Here is a 21,244-nt window from a genome sequence, read left to right as displayed (position 1 = left end):
AAAATATAACTCAAAAAACTAATTACAACTCTCAAACCCTGACTCGGTTTGACTCTTGATGGACCCTAACTTAGTTACATCAACTTCATAACAATCCATAACTTGACTGTCTCTATTTATAATGTTAACTCAACTTAGCTAACAAAAAAACCTAATAACCCCCCTTTAATTTTTGACTTGAACCCTACACTCAAACCAAACAACAATTAAACCAACATCTCCAACTATTACTTCAACACCACCTCCAACACACTATTTTTTTCACACCTTATCACAATCACTTAGAAAATACCACAAGACACACAGCCCCTCAATAATCAAACCAATATTCCTTATACTTCAACCAAACCCCAAAATCACATATATTTTGTTATTATATCAAGGCCCAATATACACATTCCACCTGTCTCCAATAAAACAATCCACCCATTATCCAATCCCCTATTATTTTCACTCACCCGCGTCACAACAATCATAATAATAATAATAATAATAATAATAATAATAATAATAATAATAATAATTGATAAAAGCCCAAACAAACACTCTGTGTGCGTCCACTGGAACTCCACTGTACGGACAATCCAATCCAATCCAATTCCTTCGTAAGTTAGTTTGTTAATAATCTGTTATAATAATAACAATAATAATAATAATACCGTTCAGATCTCATTCAATTACAGTTATTCACACAATTTACACTCAAATTCATGACTCATCGATACTGTATCGTACTTCTATCGTTTCGCGATTGACGTTCTGTACGATTCGTCGTTGTTTACGGTGATTTTTGTTGATTTGATTCAATAATTTGTTGAGTTTTAATTGTTTAGTAATAATTTTGTGACCTAGATGTTATGGTTTCATGATGTATGTATTTGAATTATGATATGTGCTAGTGATGTGGTGCAGTGGTGCAATTATTGCGATAAGTTCGGCAAACTGTTTGTGAACTAAATGAAGGAACACGAATAGAGGCCGCGTTTTTATTTCTATTGTGTTCGTGAACGTTTGATAATGTGTTCATTTACTGGACGTTTATGTTTGTTAATGTTATTCTGTTTATTTTTGTTCATTTAAGGTGATTTTCGTTAATTTGTTTCAGTAACTCGTAGATTTTGTTTGAGTTTAATTGTTTGCGTTGATGCTTAGTAATTTTGGTTAATTTTCTGACCTAGTTGTTCTGGTTTCATGATGTATTTGAATTATGATACGTGTTATTTGAAATATGTGAAAGTGATTTGGATTTATGTTTGTTGATGTGGTGTAATTATTGTAATACTGTGATTAATACTGTTTGTGAACTGTTCGTTCGATTAACTAAATGAACGAACACGAATAGAGGCCGTGTTTGTTACGTCGGTTTATGTTCTTGTTAATGTTATCTTACATTATTTGTTTCTGCAACTCTTAGATTTTGTTTGAATTTTAATTGTTTGTGTTGATGCTTAGTAATTTTGGTGTATTTTGTGACTAGATGTTCTGGTTTCATGATGTATTTGAATTATAATACGAGTTAGTTTGATGTGTTGTAATTATTGTAATACTGAATTAGTACTGTTCGTTCGATTAACTAAATGAACGAACACGAATAGAGGCCGTGTTTGTTCGTTTGTGTTTGTTACGTCCGTTTATGTTCTTGTTAACGTTATTTTACATTATTTGTTTCTGTAACTCGTATATTTTGTTTGAATTTTAATTGTTTGTGTTGATGCTTAGTAATTTTGGTGTATTTTGTGGCTAGATGTTCTGGTTTCATGATGTATTTGAATTATAATACGAGTTAGTTTGATGTGGTGTAATTATTGTAATACTGTGATTAATACTGTTTGTGAACTGTTTGTTCGATTAACTAAATGAACGAACACGAATAGAGGCCGTGTTTGTTACGTCGGTTTATGTTCTTGTTAATGTTATTTTACATTATTTGTTTCTGTAACTCGTAGATTTTGTTTGAATTTTAATTGTTTGTGTTGATGCTTAGTAATTTTGGTGTATTTTGTGACTAGATGTTCTGGTTTCATGATGTATTTGAATTATAATACGAGTTAGTTTGATGTGTTGTAATTATTGTAATACTGAGTTAGTACTGTTCGTGAACTGTTCGTTCGATTAACTAAATGAACGAACACGAATAGAGGCCGTGTTTTTTTGGTTGTGTTTGTTACGTCCGTTTATGTTCTTGTTAACGTTATTTTACATTATTTGTTTCTGTAACTCGTATATTTTGTTTGAATTTTAATTGTTTGTGTTGATGCTTAGTAATTTTGGTGTATTTTGTGGCTAGATGTTCTGGTTTCATGATGTATTTGAATTATAATACGAGTTAGTTTGATGTGGTGTAATTATTGTAATACTGTGATTGATACTGTTTGTGAACTGTTTGTTCGATTAACTAAATGAACGAACACGAATAGAGGCCGTGTTTGTTACGTCGGTTTATGTTCTTGTTAATGTTATTTTACATTACTTGTTTCTGTAACTCGTAGATTTTGTTTGAATTTTAATTGTTTGTGTTGATGCTTAGTAATTTTGGTGTATTTTGTGACTAGATGTTCTGGTTTCATGATGTATTTGAATTATAATACGAGTTAGTTTGATGTGTTGTAATTATTGTAATACTGAATTAGTACTGTTCGTGAACTGTTCGTTCGATTAACTAATTGAACGAACACGAATAGAGGCCGTGTTTGTTCGTTTGTGTTTGTTACGTCTGTTTATGTTCTCGTTAATGTTATTTTACAGTATTTGTTTCAGTAACTCGTAGATTTTGTTTGAATTTTAATTGTTTGTGTTGATGCTTAGTAATTTTGGTGTATTTTGTGACTAAATGTTTTGATTTCATGATGTATTTGAATTTTGATACGTGCTAGTTTGAAAATTGTGAAAGTGAATTGGATTTATGTGGTGGTGTAATTATTGTAATACTGTGATTAGTACTTCTAGGTAGGGCTGTAAATGAGCTGAACGTTCAGCGAACTGTTTGACGGGAAGTATTAACTAAAGGAACGAACACGAGAGGCCATGTTCGATTGTGTTCGTGAATGGTTGATAATGTGTTCGTTTACTGGAAGTTTATGTTTGTTAATGTTATTATGTTTATGTTTGTTCATCAAAGGTGGTTATGATTAATTTGTTTCGGTAACTCATAGATTTTGTGTGAGTTTTAATTGTTTGTGTTGATGCTTAGTAATTTTGGTTAAATGTTTGGTTAATTTTGTGACTTAGGTGTTCTGGTTTCATGATGTATTTGAATTTTGATGTGTGTGATAGTGAAATATGTGAAAGTGATTTGGATTTATGTCTGCTGATGTGGTGTAAATGTGTAATTATTGTAATACTGTGATTAATACGGTTCGTTAACTCTTTGGCAGGAAGTTCGTTTATGTTTGATCGTTTCATGAATGAACGAACACAAACAATGAATTTCGTTTGATTAACTAAATGAACGAACACGAACAGAGGCCATACTTGTTCGATTGTGTTCGTGAACTTTCTAGTTTGTTATGAAATCATCGTTATTTGCACCTTTGTAGTGATTTTTGTTAATTTGTTTCAATAATTCATAGATGTTGTTTGAATTTTATTTATTTGTGTTGATGTTTCGTAATATTTATTTATCTAGGTAGTGCTGTAAACGAACCGAACCGAACGTTCGGCGAACTGTTTGGCGGGAAGTTCGTTTGTTTAATTAATGAATGAACATGAACAACGGAATTTTGTTGGATTAACTAAATGAATGAACACGAACAGAGGCCATGATTGTTCGATTGTATTCGTGAATGTTCAGTTATGTGTTTGTTTACGCCCGTTTATGTTCGTTAATGTTATTCTGTTTATGCTTGTTCATTAAAGGTGATTTTCATTAATTTTTTTTGGTAAGTCCTAGAATTTTTTTGAATTTCAGTTATTTGTTATGATGTTTGTAATTTTTGTTTATATGCTTGGTTAACTTTGTGACCTAGGTCTTCTGATTTCTTATTGCATTTGAACTCTGATATGTGGTAGTTTGAAATATGTGAAAGTGACTTGGATTTATGTTTGTTGATGTGGTGTAATTATTATAATACTGGATTAATAACTCTAGGTAGGGCTTTGAATAAACCGAACGTTCGGCGAGCTATTTGGCATGAAGTTCGTTTATTTCGTTCGTTTCATAAATGAACGAACATGAACAACGACTTTCGTTCGATTAACTAAATGTACGAACACGAACAATGGCCATTTTGTTCGATTGTGTTCATGAACATTCATTAACGTGGTTGTTTACGTCCGTTTATTTTTGTAATTTGTTTCAATAACTCGTTGATTTTTTGTTTGAATTTCAATCACTTGTTATGATGTTTAGTAATTTTGGTTTATATGTTGGTTGATTTTGTGACCTAGGTGTTCTGATTTCATGATTTATTTGAATTCTGATATGTGTTGTTTAAAAAGTTGTGAAGTGATTTGTAGGTATGTTTGCTGATGTGGTGTAATTATTGTAATACTGTGATTAATAACTCTAAGTAGGGTACTATTCGTGAACTTTTTGGCACAAGTTCGTTCATGTTTGATCGTTTCATAAATGAATGAGCATGAACACGGGCCATGTTTGTTCGACTGTGTTCGTGAACGTTGATAATGTGCCCGTTTTGTGTTTGTTTTGATGTTATTCTGTTTATGTTTGTTCATTAAAGATGTGGAATACTTTTCATGATTTATAGGGTTTTGGGTTTAACATTCAGGTTAATTGCTAGATATGGGAGTTTACCTAAGTACCCCCAAAACTGATAAGACCTCTGAAGATGGTGAGAATGAGAAGCTGAGATATGGCGTGTCATCCATGCAAGGGTGGCGCACATCAATGGAAGACGCTGTAAGTACCCCCAAAACTTTTTTTTTTTTTTTTTTTTTTTTTTTTTTTTTTCATACACATGTTCTTAGAGCCGAGGGTCTCTCTGGAAGCCACCTCTTTATTCCTTTGGATAGAGGTACGGTGTGCCTACATCCCACCCTCCCCAGACCCTACCTATAGCTCTGCTGTCGGTGGGATTTTACTGGGTATGATTGATTGAGTTTTATATCATTTACCGAGTGTTTATGTATGTGTGTGTATGAGGTGTTTTGTAGCATGCTGCTTTACCTGATTTGGACAACTCCACATCTTTCTTTGGTGTTTATGACGGTCATGGAGGTAAGTACATATGGACATACATGATATTAGTGTTATAGTGTATAATGATTTGATACAATCAGTGGCGGAGCCAGAAATTATTTTCTACGGGTTTGGAATTTTTCGGTCCTTAGATTTTGTTTATGGCCGTCTTCGAGACTGGTGACCCAAACGAATACTAAAAAATGAGCCCTTGTATAATTTTTTTTCCTCGTAAATCGGCAAAAGTTGTGATAACAATACACAAACAGAAAGCTATTATAGCAATAAATAAACCACAGTTAACGAATAATTAAGGGTGTCCTATAGTCGAATGCTAACGAAACCGAACCAGTAACTAACAATAACAAAAATTAATAACCATTGTATGGAGCTTGTCACAGTTATGGCTAACTAATAAAAAGATAAAGCTTCATCGTAAAATAGATATATCCGTAAACGAAACGATCTATAAGAAGTAAGAAATTTTATAAAATTGCTTTAAACTATTAAATTAAATGACGTGTGCAATGCAGCGTATTGTTGGTTCAATTTGCTGTGTTGTACTCTTTTTTTCAACTCTTTTTTTTAAATACCTATAATTAAAAGAAATAGGTTTTGGCTAGGATTTGACCTTTGGCAAATGGCATTTATTAATACTTTAATGACTTCTTCAGCACCTTCTTATCTTTGTTTAAAATCAGAGTTATAGTTCGTCGTCAGGAAATCTAAAAACGCCACTATGACTATCTATCTTGAATGTTCTCTTCCTTTCACTTAAAATTTTAATGGGTTCGGTCGCTGAAAAAGAATGGGCTCGCTTGTTAATGCGTACTAAAGATTATATATAAAACCGAAAATAGACTGAGTTCGGGCGAACTCGTAGCTACAAAGGTAGCTCCGCCACTGGATACAGTTTAATGTTGTACACTTTTGTTATGTGATCTTAATATAAGGAAGAATTAGCAGCAGTTAAAAGTTTGTATGATTTGCAAATTGAGGTTTATGTTGAAAAATATATGTAGTGAGATGTGTTAGCTTGCAGGTCAAGCAGTCTCTAAGTTCTGTGCTAAGTTTCTTCACCAACAAGTGGTCAAGCATGAAGCTTATTCTGCTGGTGATATTGGAACTGCTGCCCAGAAATCTTTTCTCAGGTTACTTTTATCTGTCATTTATACAGTCTGCAATTTATAATCCAAATCAACCCATTAATAAGTAAACGCGACAAACTGATGCAATGCTTTATAATTTTAGCAGGTGTTTACTGTTTTGTTAATCGTTTGAGCACTTTTTGTATACTTACTATGTAGAATGGATGAGATGATGTGTGGACAACGCGGGTGGAGAGAGTTAGCTATATTGGGAAATAAAATGGATCAATTCAGTGGGATGATAGAAGGGTTAATTTGGTCACCAAGAAGTGGCAATTTAAAAGCAATGGAGGATGATTGGTCTTCTGAAGAGGTACTTTCTCTGTATAACTAATATGTAATAATATTATCAGTTGAATAAAGTCAAGGGTAGTTTAGTAGTTTCTTATATAATGTTGCATCTAGGGCTAAAGTTTTTATTGTTTCAATGAATAATGTAGGGACCACACTCGAATTATGATGGGCCCACGTGCGGTAGCACAGCGTGCGTTGCAATCATACGTAACAACCAACTTGTTGTAGCAAATGCTGGCGATTCTAGATGCGTGTTATCCCGGAAGGGTCAGGTAATGTTGTTTATCTGGTCAAGATTAAGTTGCTAAAATATCTATTTACATAATAACTCGCTATTAAAGCATGCTCATATTGGAGAAAACATGCTAATATGTGTGTTTGATTATTCATTATATGAAATTTATAATTAAATTGACTCGTGAATATGCATTTATTCTACAGGCGTTGAATATGTCAAAGGATCATAAGCCTGATCTTGAGGTTGAGAAAGAAAGGATATATAAAGCTGGTGGTTATATTCAATACGGTCGAGTTAATGGGACTCTAAACTTGGCTAGAGCTATCGGTAATTCACATTTCTTAAATATTATTATTATTTTATTTTTTTGCAAAGTTTACTGAATTATAGTTTTTTATGTTTTGTGCAGGTGACATGGAGCTGAAAAGGATTTCAACACTTACCCCTGAAGAGCAAATTCTAACTGCCAATCCTGATATAAACACAGTATGCAGCATCATAAGTTGCATGTTATATAAGTTACTTGTTTTTATAAATAATCTATTCTCTAGATAACAATAACATAACTTGTTCTTCCTCTTCTTCCTTAACTAGGTTGAGCTTTGTGAGGATGATGAGTTTCTTGTTGTTGCTTGTGATGGAATATGGTATCTTTTATTTAATAATAAAAATAATAATATTATTATTATTATATGTATTTTACTTCAGGGCTAATTGCATGAAGTTGCATACATTGTACAGGGATTGCATGTCAAGCCAACAACTGGTGGACTTTGTTGGTGAACAACTAAAAACTGTAAGTCCATTAACACCTCATCATAGCATATATTGATTTATTTTCCAATTTGAAAACTGCTTACTTATTTTCCTTTTACTTATAATTTCTTCATTTAATCATCAAACTATATAATAGTACACCAACAAGAGGTGACGAAATATTAAGCGCAAGCTGTGTTTCATCTGATCTTAGTAGTAGGTGTGTGCATGAAACCGAAATAATGATGTCTATCCAGAATAATTGAATCTGACCCAGAATCGTTGGTTCGGTTTTATGTTTGTTTTCCAAAAAAAAAAAACAAAAAAAAAATTAACCGAACCCCGAAAAACTTAAAAACAAAAAATCGATCTTGTAATAAATCATGTAGACCAAAAATTTTAGGGCTAAAGTTTATTTTCGACCTTTTAACAGTCCAAAAGATTCAAGCCCAAATGACAAAACTAAAAGGGCCGAAGCGAACTGAACCTGCAATAATCTTGTGTCCCGAAAATTTTATGCTCAAATGTTTAGTAATTAATTAATCATTAATTAACTTGCCACAATAAAAATTACTAATTAATAAAAAAAGGTTTAGGCCCTATATCGTTATTACGGGCTTTTTTTAGCCCGAATGAGAAAACCAAAAAACCAAAATCAAACCCGTTTGACCCGAAACTGAACGCTCTTAAAAAACCCAAAAACCAAATTTTCGGTTTTTAGTTCAATCTGAGCTCAGAACCGACTCATGCACATCCCTAGTTAGTAGGTGTTGGCGGGTCTTGTGATTTTCTGACAACGGGTTCTCACAGTCATTTTATTAATAAAATGATTCTCACTAATATTATTCATGAATGACGATGCAGGAAAGTAAGCTCTCGGCGATCTGTGAGAACGTGTTTGATAGGTGTTTGGCACCTGTATCTGGTGGTGAAGGGTGTGACAACATGACTATGATCTTGGTTCAGTTCAAGAAGCCAAAATCCGGTCCGTCCACCTCACAACCGTTGGATTCAGTTTCATCTGATGATAATAATAATAATAATGATCAAGAAGTACCCGGGTCAAACTAGTGGTAAACTTTCATATCTCAACATGGTTTTTGTAAATGCTGGTGGCTTTTTTCTTTATGATCAATAGATGATTTTGGGTTTCTAGTTTTTCTGGTGCTGGATTTGATCATTCGGGTGCAATCTTGCTAGTATGACTTGTATTTTATGCATTGAAGGTTGTACATTGAATTTGGTTACTTCAGTATCAGATACCACACTTTGACTTCATATTATGACAATATCTTTCAGTTATAAAATCATGAAAGCTTAGCGACCGGATCATTTACGTGTCATGAGTATCATGAAAAAGGTCGATTATTTTTGCAATTAGTGTCAGCGAAAAATATATATGAAAACAATCTGCTTTGAAAAAATATTTACCAAAATAGTATTTTATTTGTCTTGTATTTTAATTGGAAAAAGAAAAGGAATCATAACGTTGAAGCGATTGAATAAAACTATAGAGGTCATCGAATGACACTAAAAATTCATTGAAACCACAATAGAAGAAGTTGATTCGCTTCATCAATGAATCTCTCTCATTAATCAGCTCACTTAAGTGCAACCACAATAGACTCTTGATAATACAAAGCTTAAATCATGGACCCTTCGCTTATTATACCGTAACATGCCTCCTATTAAAGATTCTTGACCTCAACAATAAAAAAGAAAACGGTACAAAAACCGGATTGTTATTATTGGAATGAATAAACAAGCGATCATCAAGTTGAAAATGACCATCTCTAGCATTAAAATATGGTTCAACTAGCATATACTTCATGTCAAATCCATCATATTTGCTTGATTCTTCCATATATACCATGGTTTACAGATCTGGCATGCAACTCCGTCTGCAGCCTGCACAGACGAATCAAACGACTTGGACCGATCACTTTTCAAATATGTTCACCTACAAACACCAAGGACATCCCTAGGCCATCACTCCATCAGTCACTTGTGTAGATAAATCACCACCATATATTAATACGAGAGGACCATTTTCGCTTGGCGATTCTCTGTTATGGATCTGCTAAGTATCATTAGTAGAGCCCGGTTCATTAATCATCATGGATCAGGATATATTTTGTCTCAATGTCACTTATCAAAAGTATCATTCCAAAGCCTCTGCTCATTAGTTCCAAACCGTAGTAGAAAACATTTTTAGATACTAGCATGCTAAATTTGGAGACAACAATTGATGTTCTTCAAAATGTTGGATCAATTACTGGTTTAATGGTTTAATGATATCTGTGATAGTTGATGATAATACAATATAGAGTGGGACCCAGTACAAATAAAATTAGCGTACAAAACATACAAATAACAAAGGTAATTACAGTTTTGAACTAGAGTAATTATGCTATAAAAAATAAATTAGTTTAACTAATACCCAAAATAGTCATCCTAATCCGTTGGATCTGACAGAAGCACATTAGCCTCCGAGAGAATACAACAACCATTAAAGACTCGCCACATGTCTATGTATTAATGGATCCGACATATTTGGGCTAGACTTGAAGACTGTTATGTCGGTTAGTGGGTAAAAGAATACGGAAAATCATCAAAATCGTCATCTTGTCCGATTAGTTAGACAAAATTGTCTGGACTTCTAAAATATTTTATTTTCAAAAAGTGCTTGCTACATATTAGAGCAACAATTTTCATCTTGTGGTAGATTCATTTGTTTGTGTTAGATTCTACACCACCTTTCTAGCATTGGCGTAGGAGATCCATGATGGCATGATGTTGTACTAGAGGCGCCACCAACTACCAAGTTGCAATCTCAAGTCAAATCGTAGTCCTAAAGATTTGCAGCTCCAACACAGAAGGATGTGCCAAGTGAAAGCTTTTAGTTGGCTGAAACAATTTCTTAACTGAAAAGAAGCATTATGATATTTTCGTAAAACCAATATCAAAACTATTTGTCAAACCATAAACTATCTATTTATAAGTTATGGGATTATGTTCATAAATAATTTGTTTATATAATCTCTAAATAGGTTAAAAATGTAACATTGAAAAAAATTTAAGTACTTGATAAAGATAAAATACAACTTTTTTTTGAACTATTTTTTTTTTTCATTTTTCACCTTTGTCATTAGACTAAACCACTCATAATATTTTGGATTTGTACAAACACTATAGTTTATTTAAATGGAAAGTTAAAGTCTTTCATGCAGTTTGCCTAACGACAATTTGGTATATTTGGAAGGCTAGGAACGCAGGGTATTTGAGGGGAAACCGTTGAATTGTTGTTTACAATTGGTGAAATACGAGCGTTAAGTATTTTTGGATCCGTAGTAGGTCGAAAAACTTGTGTCTCTCGGGAAAAATGGAGGAAATTTGAGCTTGAAAATGATTTAGAGTTATAGGTGGTTGGGTGGTCTACCCGTCTATGTATTGTAATAGTTTTGCATTTAGTCTTTGTTGTTGTTGTAATGTAACTGAGTAGCTGCTTGCTATCTTGTATTCTGTTTTTTTTTCTCTCAATAAATATTGATTGATCGTTCAACAAAAAAATAAAAATTAAAAGAAATGCCATGCTAGTGGTTATAAGCAGTGTGCAAAAATCCCGACTAGGAACCGATTAATCATTAGTCCCCAATTTACTGATTAATTTTGGGCTAGTTAGATAATTAATCGGTCAATTGTCAAATTCGGCTAAAACTGGCGGTTTCCGGCGAGATTCCGACCAAAATCAGCGGTTTTCCTGCGAGATTCTAGCAAAAACTTGCGGTTTCTAGCCAATTTCTGGCCCAAATATGTTTGTGTATGTATAAAACTGAAAATTGCATATAAAAATGTGTGCGTGTATATATAAAACTGAAAAATATACATTAAAATACGATCTAATTAATCCTGATTAATCGTTAGTCCTCATCGCAGTATCTCACCGCCCAACTACCAATTAAATGTAGCAAATTCTAGATTTGTAATTAATTTGTCTCGAACATCAGATATACCAAATGATTACTTAGATTGATCCATCTTACAAGTTATAATAATAATAATAATAATAATAATAATAATAATAATAATAACCAAAACGCCGTCGTATAACAGCATGCATTCGGACCACCCCTGTTATGTTACACTTTAAACCAGGCGTCAGAATGAATCAAACGAGTGTGTGTCATCATCCATCATATACACACTTTACACATAGGTACACTCATCATTCATTCGCTTCCAAATCATAATCATAATTATAAATTATTATTAATTCAATCATTTCATTAATTCTCATTATTTCCGTTGCAGGTTGTTAATTGCTCGTGCTGCCTGCATTCATAATATTATTTCATAATATTAAACCCTAATTCAGTAAGTAAGCAAGTGATTATTTCATGCATTTTATTGCTAATTGTGTTTACTGCTTACTGTTTAGTAATTGCGTGTAGTTAGGTTGACGGAATAATAATAATAATAATAATGGATTCGTTGCAGGTTTTTTGATCGCTAGTTTGTCGGTTTTCGATGAAGCAGTAAGTCATTTCATTTCATTACATTTTATTAGGTCTGTAAACGAACACGAACGTAGGCATGTATTGTTCATTTGTTTGTGTTTGTACATTTAACTTTAACTGAACATGAACACAAATATATAATGGATCACATTTTTGCCTTCATGTTCGGTCAATAAGAAAACATGCATGTTTGTGTTCGTTCATGTTCATGTTCGCTTGTTTAAAACCTAAACGAACACTTCACGAACGCAAACGAACATATAATAGAATAAACATAGCGAACACAAATGAGCATAATTGACCAAAGTGTGTGTATAATTTAGACAAGCACCTTTTATGTTTATTTTATGTTAATGTAACTACTTACGTAAACAGGATCAAATGCATTTTATTCTTAACATGAAAACAGTGAACCAATTTGCTATTAGTAATAGGTTTATTTTTATAGGTGTTTGCTGTTATTTTGTGTTCGTATTTGTTAATTTTCGATCGACAGACATTATAAGTATTTGCTTATTTATATTTTGTTGTTATAATTAGATTTTTTCTTTTGTTGCTATAAGTATTTGCTGGTATTTGTTGTTGTTATTATTTTATTCTTGATTTTGATTCTTTTGTTGTAAGTTTTAGGTCTTTTTCTTTGTTATTATAAATTATTGTTTATGTAGATTGGTATTGTAGTTGGTATTATTTCTTACGTTCTCATTTTTTTATAAATTGGTATTATTTCCTACGTTCTTATGTTAAGATTAAAATGTACATGAACCTTCCCACTACTTACGTACTTATTAAAATTTAAACGAACATAAACGAACGTTTATGAACGTAAATGAACAAACAAAATGTGTGTTCGTGTTCGTGCTTTCGTTACCAAAGTATTTTGTTCATGTTCGTTTGCTTGTAAAATAAGCTAGCATAAACGAACTTCATGCTGAACAGTTCACGAGCATTTCATGAGCATTCAGTTCATTTAAAGGCCTACATTTTGTTGATTGTGTTCAGTAATCGCGTAAAATTTGATGAAGTAATCAGATTCAATTGTAGAAACATGAATTTTCGCAAATTACGCAGCATTGTAGTCGTCACCAAAGTCTGTATGTGATGAAGTAATCAGATTCATATTATATGTACATTTTGTAGCAGATCATATGCTAAATTGTTACATATTTATTATTGCAGTTAGATTAGACCTCACTAATGGAAGATCTAAAAGAACGTCTCCTACCGATCAAAACTGCAACCGTTATAAACCCTAGAGATGTTTCAGGCCTAAAAAAACATGGTCAAGGTGTTCGATCATGGATCCGTGTGGATGCTGAAACAGGTGAGTCAGAAGTTATTGAAGTTGACAAGAACACAATGATGAGAAGATGCGATCTTCCTGCACGCGATCTTCGGTTACTTGATCCATTATTTGTCTACCCATCAACAATTCTTGGCAGAGAGAAGGCTATAGTTGTGAATTTGGAGCAGATTCGGTGTATTATAACATGTGATGAGGTTTTGCTTTTGAATTCTCTTGATAGTTATGTGTTGCAGTATGTGGTGGAGTTGCAGAGGCGGTTAATAGCTGCAGGGGATGGGAATGGGAATGTTTGGCGATCAGAAAGCTCGGAGTTTGGTAGAAGGAAAGGAGGTAGGAGTTTTAGGGGGGTGTTTGGATGCATATCACCTGATTATTTGCCTTTTGAGTTTAAGGCGTTGGAAGTTGCTCTTGAGGCTGCTTGTACATTTCTCGACACACAGGTATGTTGTATTAGTTCGTTTATGTTCGTTCATTTATAGTTGGTTGTTTAAGTTTGTCCGTTTCATTTGTTAATATATACATTCAAAACTTTTTGGCTTGTTACAACTTAATCTACTCGTAATAACTTTTCAGGGCCCAACACCTTGTTCACATTAATTTGAACTGGTTTTAGCTTAGTTATGTTTATTCGTTTACATTTATGAACCGTTTGTTTGTACTGTTATCGAACGAACATAAATGAACACAAAAATATTCATTTTCTTAAAGAACGAACACGAACAAGAAATCTCCGTTCGTTTAATAGTTCGATCTTTTCTTGGGTGAATGTTAAACGAACATGAACATGCTTCATTCGGTTCGTTTCCAAGTCTACAGACCATATACATGTCACATCATACGAGCCGTATAACTTTTGACACAACACACCACTTTCACATTAGTCAGTTCCGTTAAAGTTATACAATCTTATGTGACAGCTCGTAGAACACATTTTTTATCTTTATACCGGCCCATATATACATTTTCACCATATCATACGGGTTGTATACTTGTATGTGTTACGCGGCCCGTATAGCCTGGCCTTTTAAGATTATATTATATGTCCATAAAACATAACTTGCTTTATGTTGTTTAGAAGGTTATTATGGTATCAATGCATCTTGCAACATATTTCTCTAAAAGCCTAACAGTTTGTTTTGGTTTCATACGTTACAAAATCTTATTAATTTTCATCAGGCAGCAGAATTAGAAATTGAAGCATATCCATTGCTAGATGAACTTACATCAACGATCAGTACTTCAAACTTGGAACGCGTTCGCAGATTAAAAAGCAGACTAGTTGCATTGACCCGAAGAGTTCAGAAGGTCAACTAGCCCATCTCCTGGTTATTATTAGAGTAAATTACATAACTTGTTATTTTTGCCAAACCCATAGATACCAGGTTTGGAGTAAACACTAGCTTTGTTAAAAATTCCGTTTAGTTTTTTTTTTAATGACAATTTTACCCTTTTAGCTACTTACATATATATGTTTGACACTTGAATATAGGTAAGAGATGAAATAGAGCAACTGATGGATGATGATGGGGATATGGCTGAAATGTATTTGACCGAGAAGAAAAGGAGAATGGACTCGTTATTCAACGGTGGTGATCAATCTTTGGCAGGACACAGATCAATGGATGGGATTCAATCTATTTCTGCACCAATATCTCCGGTTTGTTCACCTCCAAAAAATGCTAGGCTTGACAGAAATTTGAGCCTTGCAAGAAGCAGACATGAAAGCACAAAGAGTTCGGAGGGTGCTGCAGAAAATATTGATGAGCTGGAAATGCTTCTAGAAGCTTATTTTGTTGTCACTGACAGCACGCTTAATAAACTTACATCGGTATGCTGTTCACTTGTTCAAAATTAACATATTTAACATATGCTGTTTCGGGTTTTATAATATCTTTAACGCGGGTTAAATTGGTAAGTTTTAAGAACTTGGCGAAAATGGAACTAGTCAAATGGATTGAAAGCAGTGTAAATGAACCGAACGAACATAAATGAGGCATGCATGTGTTCGTTCATACAACTTTATCCGAATAAATGATCAAACACAAACGAATAAACGAATGGGGTTTTCTTGTTTATGTTCATTCGTTAAAAAATGAATGTGTTTATGTTTGTTCGCTACTCGTATAAATGAATGGTTCACACAAGTGTAAAATGAACATAAACTAAGCAGACGGTTAAAAGTAAACGTGGATATCTAAGAAAATAATGAAAATAGACTAAATTGTAACGGATGATATATTATTTAATAAAACTAGACTTAATTGTAATGGTCCTAAAGTTCAGATGCATATATAAACGACAAACATAAACAAACATAAGTCCATGAACATGAATGAACGAAAGAGACTTCTGTTCATGTTCATGCGTTTAACTAAATGCACAAAAGGTTTTGTTCGTATACGAACCTCCCGACAAAAGGTTCACTGAACGTTTGCTTCGTTTACAGGCTTAGTTAAAAATGACCCAAAAGGCTTACAACCTCTTATATAGTTTTCATAAGGGTTAATGTCAAAGAATAGTAACGCCAAAATAGGTTAATATGGTAATTTGACCTGTTGACCAGTTTCTTGTTTATGTGGCATTTTTTTTATGATTACCAAATTAGTCCATTTCAAAAATTATTTTTTTATAAAGTTCAAAACACGAGGGCAAAAAAGTTAGCGGGTCAACCAGACCTGACCCCTTTCGAGCCTTACCAGAAATGTTGTTATGACCCAAACCCGTTTTGATTCGTTATCCAGCCCACCTAATAATAATAATAATAATGATGATGATGATGATGATGATGATGATGAATTTCTACTTTGTTTATGACTTCCTTTTTGTTTGTGTACTAGCTGAAAGAATACATTGATGATACTGAAGATTTCATCAATATTCAACTGGTATGTTTCTCTTCTTATGTAGGTATTAGTGTTGAAATCTTTTTTATTAAACGAGCATTTGATCTGCAGGATAACGTTCGAAACCAGCTCATACAGTTTGAACTGGTATTAACGACAGCGACATTCGTAGTCGCCATTTGTGGGGTTGTAGCAGGAATATTTGGGATGAACTTTGAGATATCTTTGTTTGAGAATCCATCTGCATTCAAATGGGTACTTGTGTCCACTGGCGTTTCCGGAGCTGTTTTATTCGGTTCGTTTTTGTGGTTTTTCAAGTACAAAAGATTGATGCCTTTGTAAATGGTCAGTGAAAATAAGCAGGAGGTTTTTCTGGGTGGGTTTGACTTGTAATTAGGATTTCGAATTTGACTTTAGTTTTCGGTGCGAATTTTTAATAAATTATTTTGAATATTATTTCGTGGTTTTCTTGACTTGTATGATTATTAGTGTAAATAAGCTGAGCCAAGTTTGCCTAAGCTCGAGCTCATTTAATTTATGGTCCGTTTGTTATTTATTAGTTATTTTGTTTATGAAACAGTAAAATTAATTTTAAATGTATTTATAATGATATTATTATGCTAATTATGCATATAACATAGTAGGGAAAGATTCATGTATATTTTAATCTTATCATGAGAACATAATAAATAATACCAATTTATAAAAAACCGAGAACGTAAGAAACAATACCAATCTACATAAACAATAATTTATAATAATAAAGAAAAAAACATAAAAATTACAACAAAAGATCCAAAATCAAGAACAAAATAATAACAAATACTTTTTTTTTTCCATAACAATCGAAGTTTTATATAATTTACTATAAAACGATTACAATAAAGTGGCAGGCAAACGGGCAACAAGCTGCGCCGCAACCCCCTTTTGAACAGCAAAGCCAATCCTGCTAAAAACGAAGCTTTGGGACCTAGAAGCTGAAGAGGTTCTGTCACACCCTCAAAATCCACTAACGGAGTTTTACCGTCAGAGGGTTTGAACTGGCAGGATCGGAATCATTAGTTATAATCAAACCAAAGAAAAACGTTTAAATGAAAGTAAGTGCGGAAGCGTAAAACCTTAATTCAAAAGTTGCGTCACGCAGGACGACTTAAAACCAAATGTAACTGTTAAAATTAAGTTTGCAGAATAAAAGTGTTTTCATTAATGCATGCTCCTAAACCGCGCGCCCGCCTCGGCTACCTGAGAATAACATACTAAAAGTGTCAACACAAGGTTGGTGAGTTCACAAGTTAAATAAGATAAATCGTTTAGCGTTTTGCGTAACCTCGTTACGGCGTTTCAGTGTTGCGTAACCCCGTTACGGCGTTTCAGTGTTGCGTAACCCCGTTACGGCGTTTCAGTGTTGCGTAACCCCGTTACGACGTTTGAGTGTGTAACCACGTTACAGCGTTTGAGTGTGTAACCACGTTACAGCGTTTAAGTGTGTAACCACGTTACAGCGTTTGAGTGTGTAACCACGTTACAGCGTTTAAGTGTTTTGCATTACCAGATAGTGTTATGTCAAATTATATATCGATAGGTAGCTAATCTATACAACCAGTATCGCTAAGTGGTTCGCGACCGAAGCTGACTGTTTATCAAGTGCCCGTCACCAGGTCCTCCAGACCATGGTAAGTGTTAGCCAAAATTTACACCCACTCAACCTCCAGTTGAGCTTAGCGTCGGGTGGGGTTTGTCAAACCCAGTAGTACTACCCAAAAGTGACTCGCTATTCCAAATATTAACCGGTCCGATGTGTGGGACTTCAAATGTTACGTATGCCGCTTAGCCTTTACAAGTGATATATAATTTATAACAAAATCTTTCATATGCGTTTATCTCAGAAAATATGTTTATCGGAGTATGTTATCTCCCCCAAGTGAAAAACGTTTGAAAGCAGTTTAAGAGTGGGGTAAGTGAACTCACTGTTTGCGAAGAATATCCGATCTAGATCACCGAGTGATGCGCGTCGTAGAAAACTCTCTAGCGTTCTAAAATAACAAAGAGATTTTCTAAGTATCGGAATGTTTAACGAGTCTCTAGACTCGGCACATAATACCTATGCACGTAACATGTTTCGTGTTTCGTTTGTGAATCGTGTGTGACTTAAACAAGTAAAATTGTGATACGATACATGAGTGAGCAATTACTTTCGTGTCACGTACTAATAATGTATATCACTAGCAATTATTCCCGTAAGGGCATTTTGGTCAACAAACAAAGACTAACTAACCATTATTCCCCATAAGGGCAATTTGGTCAATTCATGGCAATCAACTAACAACTATTCCCCGCAAGGGTATTTTGGTCAAAATACAACAATTTTATAAAAACTATCATATTTCATGCATTCCTATACAACTCAGCAGCTAGTTTCGTTATGACAGAATTTCTACTTGAAAGATTGCACTAGTTCACCGATCATAACGTCTCAATTAATTCACCAAAAATCACCACAGAAGCATACATATCTTAGGTTTCCAGAACATATTTCATCTTATTTTTATTCCACATATTTTTCTTATAATGACCAAAACATTACAGCAAACTCATATCAGTCAGATTCATGCGCAACAGAATGTTATTTACAATTCCCGTTAAACGAAAAATCCAATAAATGCAAGACCACTTGGGTTTGGTTCCTAACTCAGTGAGTCAACCTCCAGAAGTGGAACCAACCCAATTGGTCTCGTAGTTCATGAGATATAACATTTACAACATAACCTAACAGCAGGTCTAACAGCTCAGCTTTGCATCATGTTTTTGTAAAATCATAAAAGTATACTTCCACTTATCCAAAAATTACGAATTTATACTTCATAGAAACTAGACTCAACCTAGTTTACTGCAGTACCCACAATCTCAATCAATTTTCACGTTTACACTTCGTTACAGTCAGTTAAACATCGTATATACGTTCTGTCCAGAATCTGTTCACATCAAAACTCATCATAATAACAATCTATGAACTATCATGCATCCATATAACCCTCTAGACACTATAACTACTATCCATGCATATCAATCACACCATACATACAAGATTAGGGTTTTATTTGAACTCACAATCAAGGACACAACAATTAACATGCAATACTATCAAACTAGTTATCAATCATCATCAATTAAATCAAGAATCACATGAATATCATAATACCAAGAAATCAGCCATAAAGGTTTACAATTAACCCAATAAAACTAACAATTAAACATAGAGGATACATAGAATAGTTGTGTATACCTTCCTAGCACCTTAATCTTCAATCAAACTTGAAAGATCTTGATTGTGTGTGTGTGTATATTAATCGATCTCAAGGAAATAAAGGGAGGGGATGGCTGCCGATTTTTGTAGGGGAATAGGTAGGAGGTTAGGGTTTAGGTTTACCATGTATTTATAAAGGAATATGTTACACTTTGGCCCCTCAACTCCTAAGTATTACTTTTTCTAGAACATTCTATCATAACTTGCACATTAAGTTAACATTAAGTATTACTTTTTCTAGAACATTCTATCATAACTTGCACATTAAATTAACATGACAATAATATTATCACATAACACATAATCCTAACACATAATTATCACATAATTAGTGTTTTAGTGTTTTTCGTTTATTCATCAATCGTTTGCGTTTCGGTGCAAATCCCGAAAGACTACTACACATGTAGTAAGTGTTAAGCGTCATTTAAACCCTAGTTTAAATGTAATGAGGTTTGCGTTTAGATTCAATAATCTAAAGTTTGAATTGACGGAGTTGCGTTAACGGAGTTAACCTGAAATTGACGATTGTCACATCATTCTCATGTTAAAGAATTTTCGTCCCGAAAATTTGAGTCAAGTCGTGATGAGTGTCTGAAAAAGTAAGAAAAATTTTCAGTTTGTCATATCATCCCCTAGTAGAAAGAAATTTCGTCCCGAAATTTAATTCATACCTCCGGTGATTTCTGACGGTTTGCCGGGTTTCGCGGTTTTCTATGTTTGGTCAGCCCTTCAAAAAGGTGAGGATACTTTTTCATCATTTGATTCTCGCGTTCCCACGTGAACTCCGGTCCACGTCTCGAGTTCCAATGAACTTTAACAATTGGAATTTTGCTGTGCTTGAGCGTTTTGGTTTCCCAATCCAAAACCTCAACTGGTTCTTCAACGAAGCGTAACTGTTCATCAACTTGTAGTTCCTCCAAAGGGACTACTTGAGTTTCATTGGATAGGCATGTGAAAAACATTGTGTACACTACTGAGTTCTGCTGGTAAGTCCAGTCGGTACGCCACTGGACCAACGCGTTCCGTTATCCGATAAGGACCAACATATCGTGGGTTGAGTTTGTTTCGCTTTCCAAAGCGAACCACACCTTTCCAAGGTGAGACTTTGAGTAACACTCGATCGTTTACTTGAAATTCGAGAGGTTTTCGGCGCTTGTCAGCGTAACTCATTTGGCGATCACGTGCTGCTGCCATGCGGTTTCGGATTTGAACAATCTTTTCCGAAGTTTCGAGTACCAGTTCTGGACCAGTGATTTGGCTGTCACCCACCTCTGCCCAGCAGAGCGGTGATCGACACTTCCGTCCGTCTAGTGCTTCAAACGGTGCTACGTTAATACTTGCGTGGTAGCTGTTATTATACGAAAACTCTACCAAAGGTAAGTGGGGTTCCCAACTTTTTCCGAAATCCAACACGCATGCACGCAACATGTCCTCCTGGGTCTGAATAGTCCGTTCACTTTGCCCATCCGTCTGAGGATGGTATGCTGTACTCATATCGAGACGGGTGCCCAGTGCGCTTTGCAGCGACTTCCAAAAGTGCGAGGTGAAACGAGAATCTCGATCGGAAATGATCGAGACAGGCACTCCGTGTCTAGTCACCACTTCTTTCATGTATACGCGAGTTAGTCTTTCCATTTTGTCCGTTTCCTTAATTGCTAGGAAGTGTGCCGATTTAGTCAACCGGTCAACGATCACCCAGAT

General features: G+C 34.3%; 2 protein-coding genes across 2 annotated transcripts; both read left to right on the top strand.

The window, feature by feature from the left end:
• Window positions 1–689: 689 nt before the first annotated feature.
• On the top strand, window positions 690–8,851 carry LOC143562337 (putative protein phosphatase 2C 58). Its single transcript, XM_077050167.1, has 12 exons — window positions 690–783; window positions 4,728–4,858; window positions 5,113–5,176; window positions 6,180–6,288; window positions 6,445–6,598; window positions 6,726–6,851; window positions 7,021–7,144; window positions 7,227–7,303; window positions 7,412–7,464; window positions 7,559–7,613; window positions 8,438–8,646; window positions 8,730–8,851. Exons 2-11 carry the CDS (start codon window positions 4,742–4,744, stop codon window positions 8,642–8,644), a joined length of 1,086 nt encoding a protein of 361 aa, XP_076906282.1. The 5' UTR covers window positions 690–783; window positions 4,728–4,741; the 3' UTR covers window positions 8,645–8,646; window positions 8,730–8,851.
• A 4,416-nt stretch (window positions 8,852–13,267) lies between these two features.
• LOC143562336 (magnesium transporter MRS2-1-like) lies at window positions 13,268–16,610 on the top strand. Its single transcript, XM_077050166.1, has 5 exons — window positions 13,268–13,836; window positions 14,573–14,701; window positions 14,886–15,224; window positions 16,234–16,281; window positions 16,351–16,610. The coding sequence occupies exons 1-5, from the start codon at window positions 13,288–13,290 to the stop codon at window positions 16,579–16,581; spliced, it is 1,296 nt and encodes a 431-aa protein (XP_076906281.1). The 5' UTR covers window positions 13,268–13,287; the 3' UTR covers window positions 16,582–16,610.
• Window positions 16,611–21,244: the final 4,634 nt, after the last annotated feature.

This window comes from Bidens hawaiensis, unplaced genomic scaffold (assembly GCF_021521415.1).
Source record: "Bidens hawaiensis isolate Kalapana, Puna unplaced genomic scaffold, B.hawaiensis_p1.1 tig00020931_1, whole genome shotgun sequence".
Taxonomy (NCBI): Eukaryota; Viridiplantae; Streptophyta; class Magnoliopsida; order Asterales; family Asteraceae; genus Bidens; species Bidens hawaiensis.
This window is presented reverse-complemented; position numbering and strand designations above follow the sequence as displayed.

Bases quoted from the DNA above. Each gene is read 5' to 3' on its own strand.
- LOC143562337 (XM_077050167.1), top strand. From the start codon at position 4,742: ATGGGAGTTTACCTAAGTACCCCCAAAACTGATAAGACCTCTGAAGAT. The intron at 5,177-6,179 runs GTAAGTACATAT...GTTAGCTTGCAG, and splicing joins TGTTTATGACGGTCATGGAG to GTCAAGCAGTCTCTAAGTTC. The intron at 7,304-7,411 runs GTATGCAGCATC...TTCCTTAACTAG, and splicing joins CCAATCCTGATATAAACACA to GTTGAGCTTTGTGAGGATGA.
- LOC143562336 (XM_077050166.1), top strand. From the start codon at position 13,288: ATGGAAGATCTAAAAGAACGTCTCCTACCGATCAAAACTGCAACCGTT. The intron at 13,837-14,572 runs GTATGTTGTATT...AATTTTCATCAG, and splicing joins GTACATTTCTCGACACACAG to GCAGCAGAATTAGAAATTGA. The intron at 15,225-16,233 runs GTATGCTGTTCA...TTTGTGTACTAG, and splicing joins CGCTTAATAAACTTACATCG to CTGAAAGAATACATTGATGA.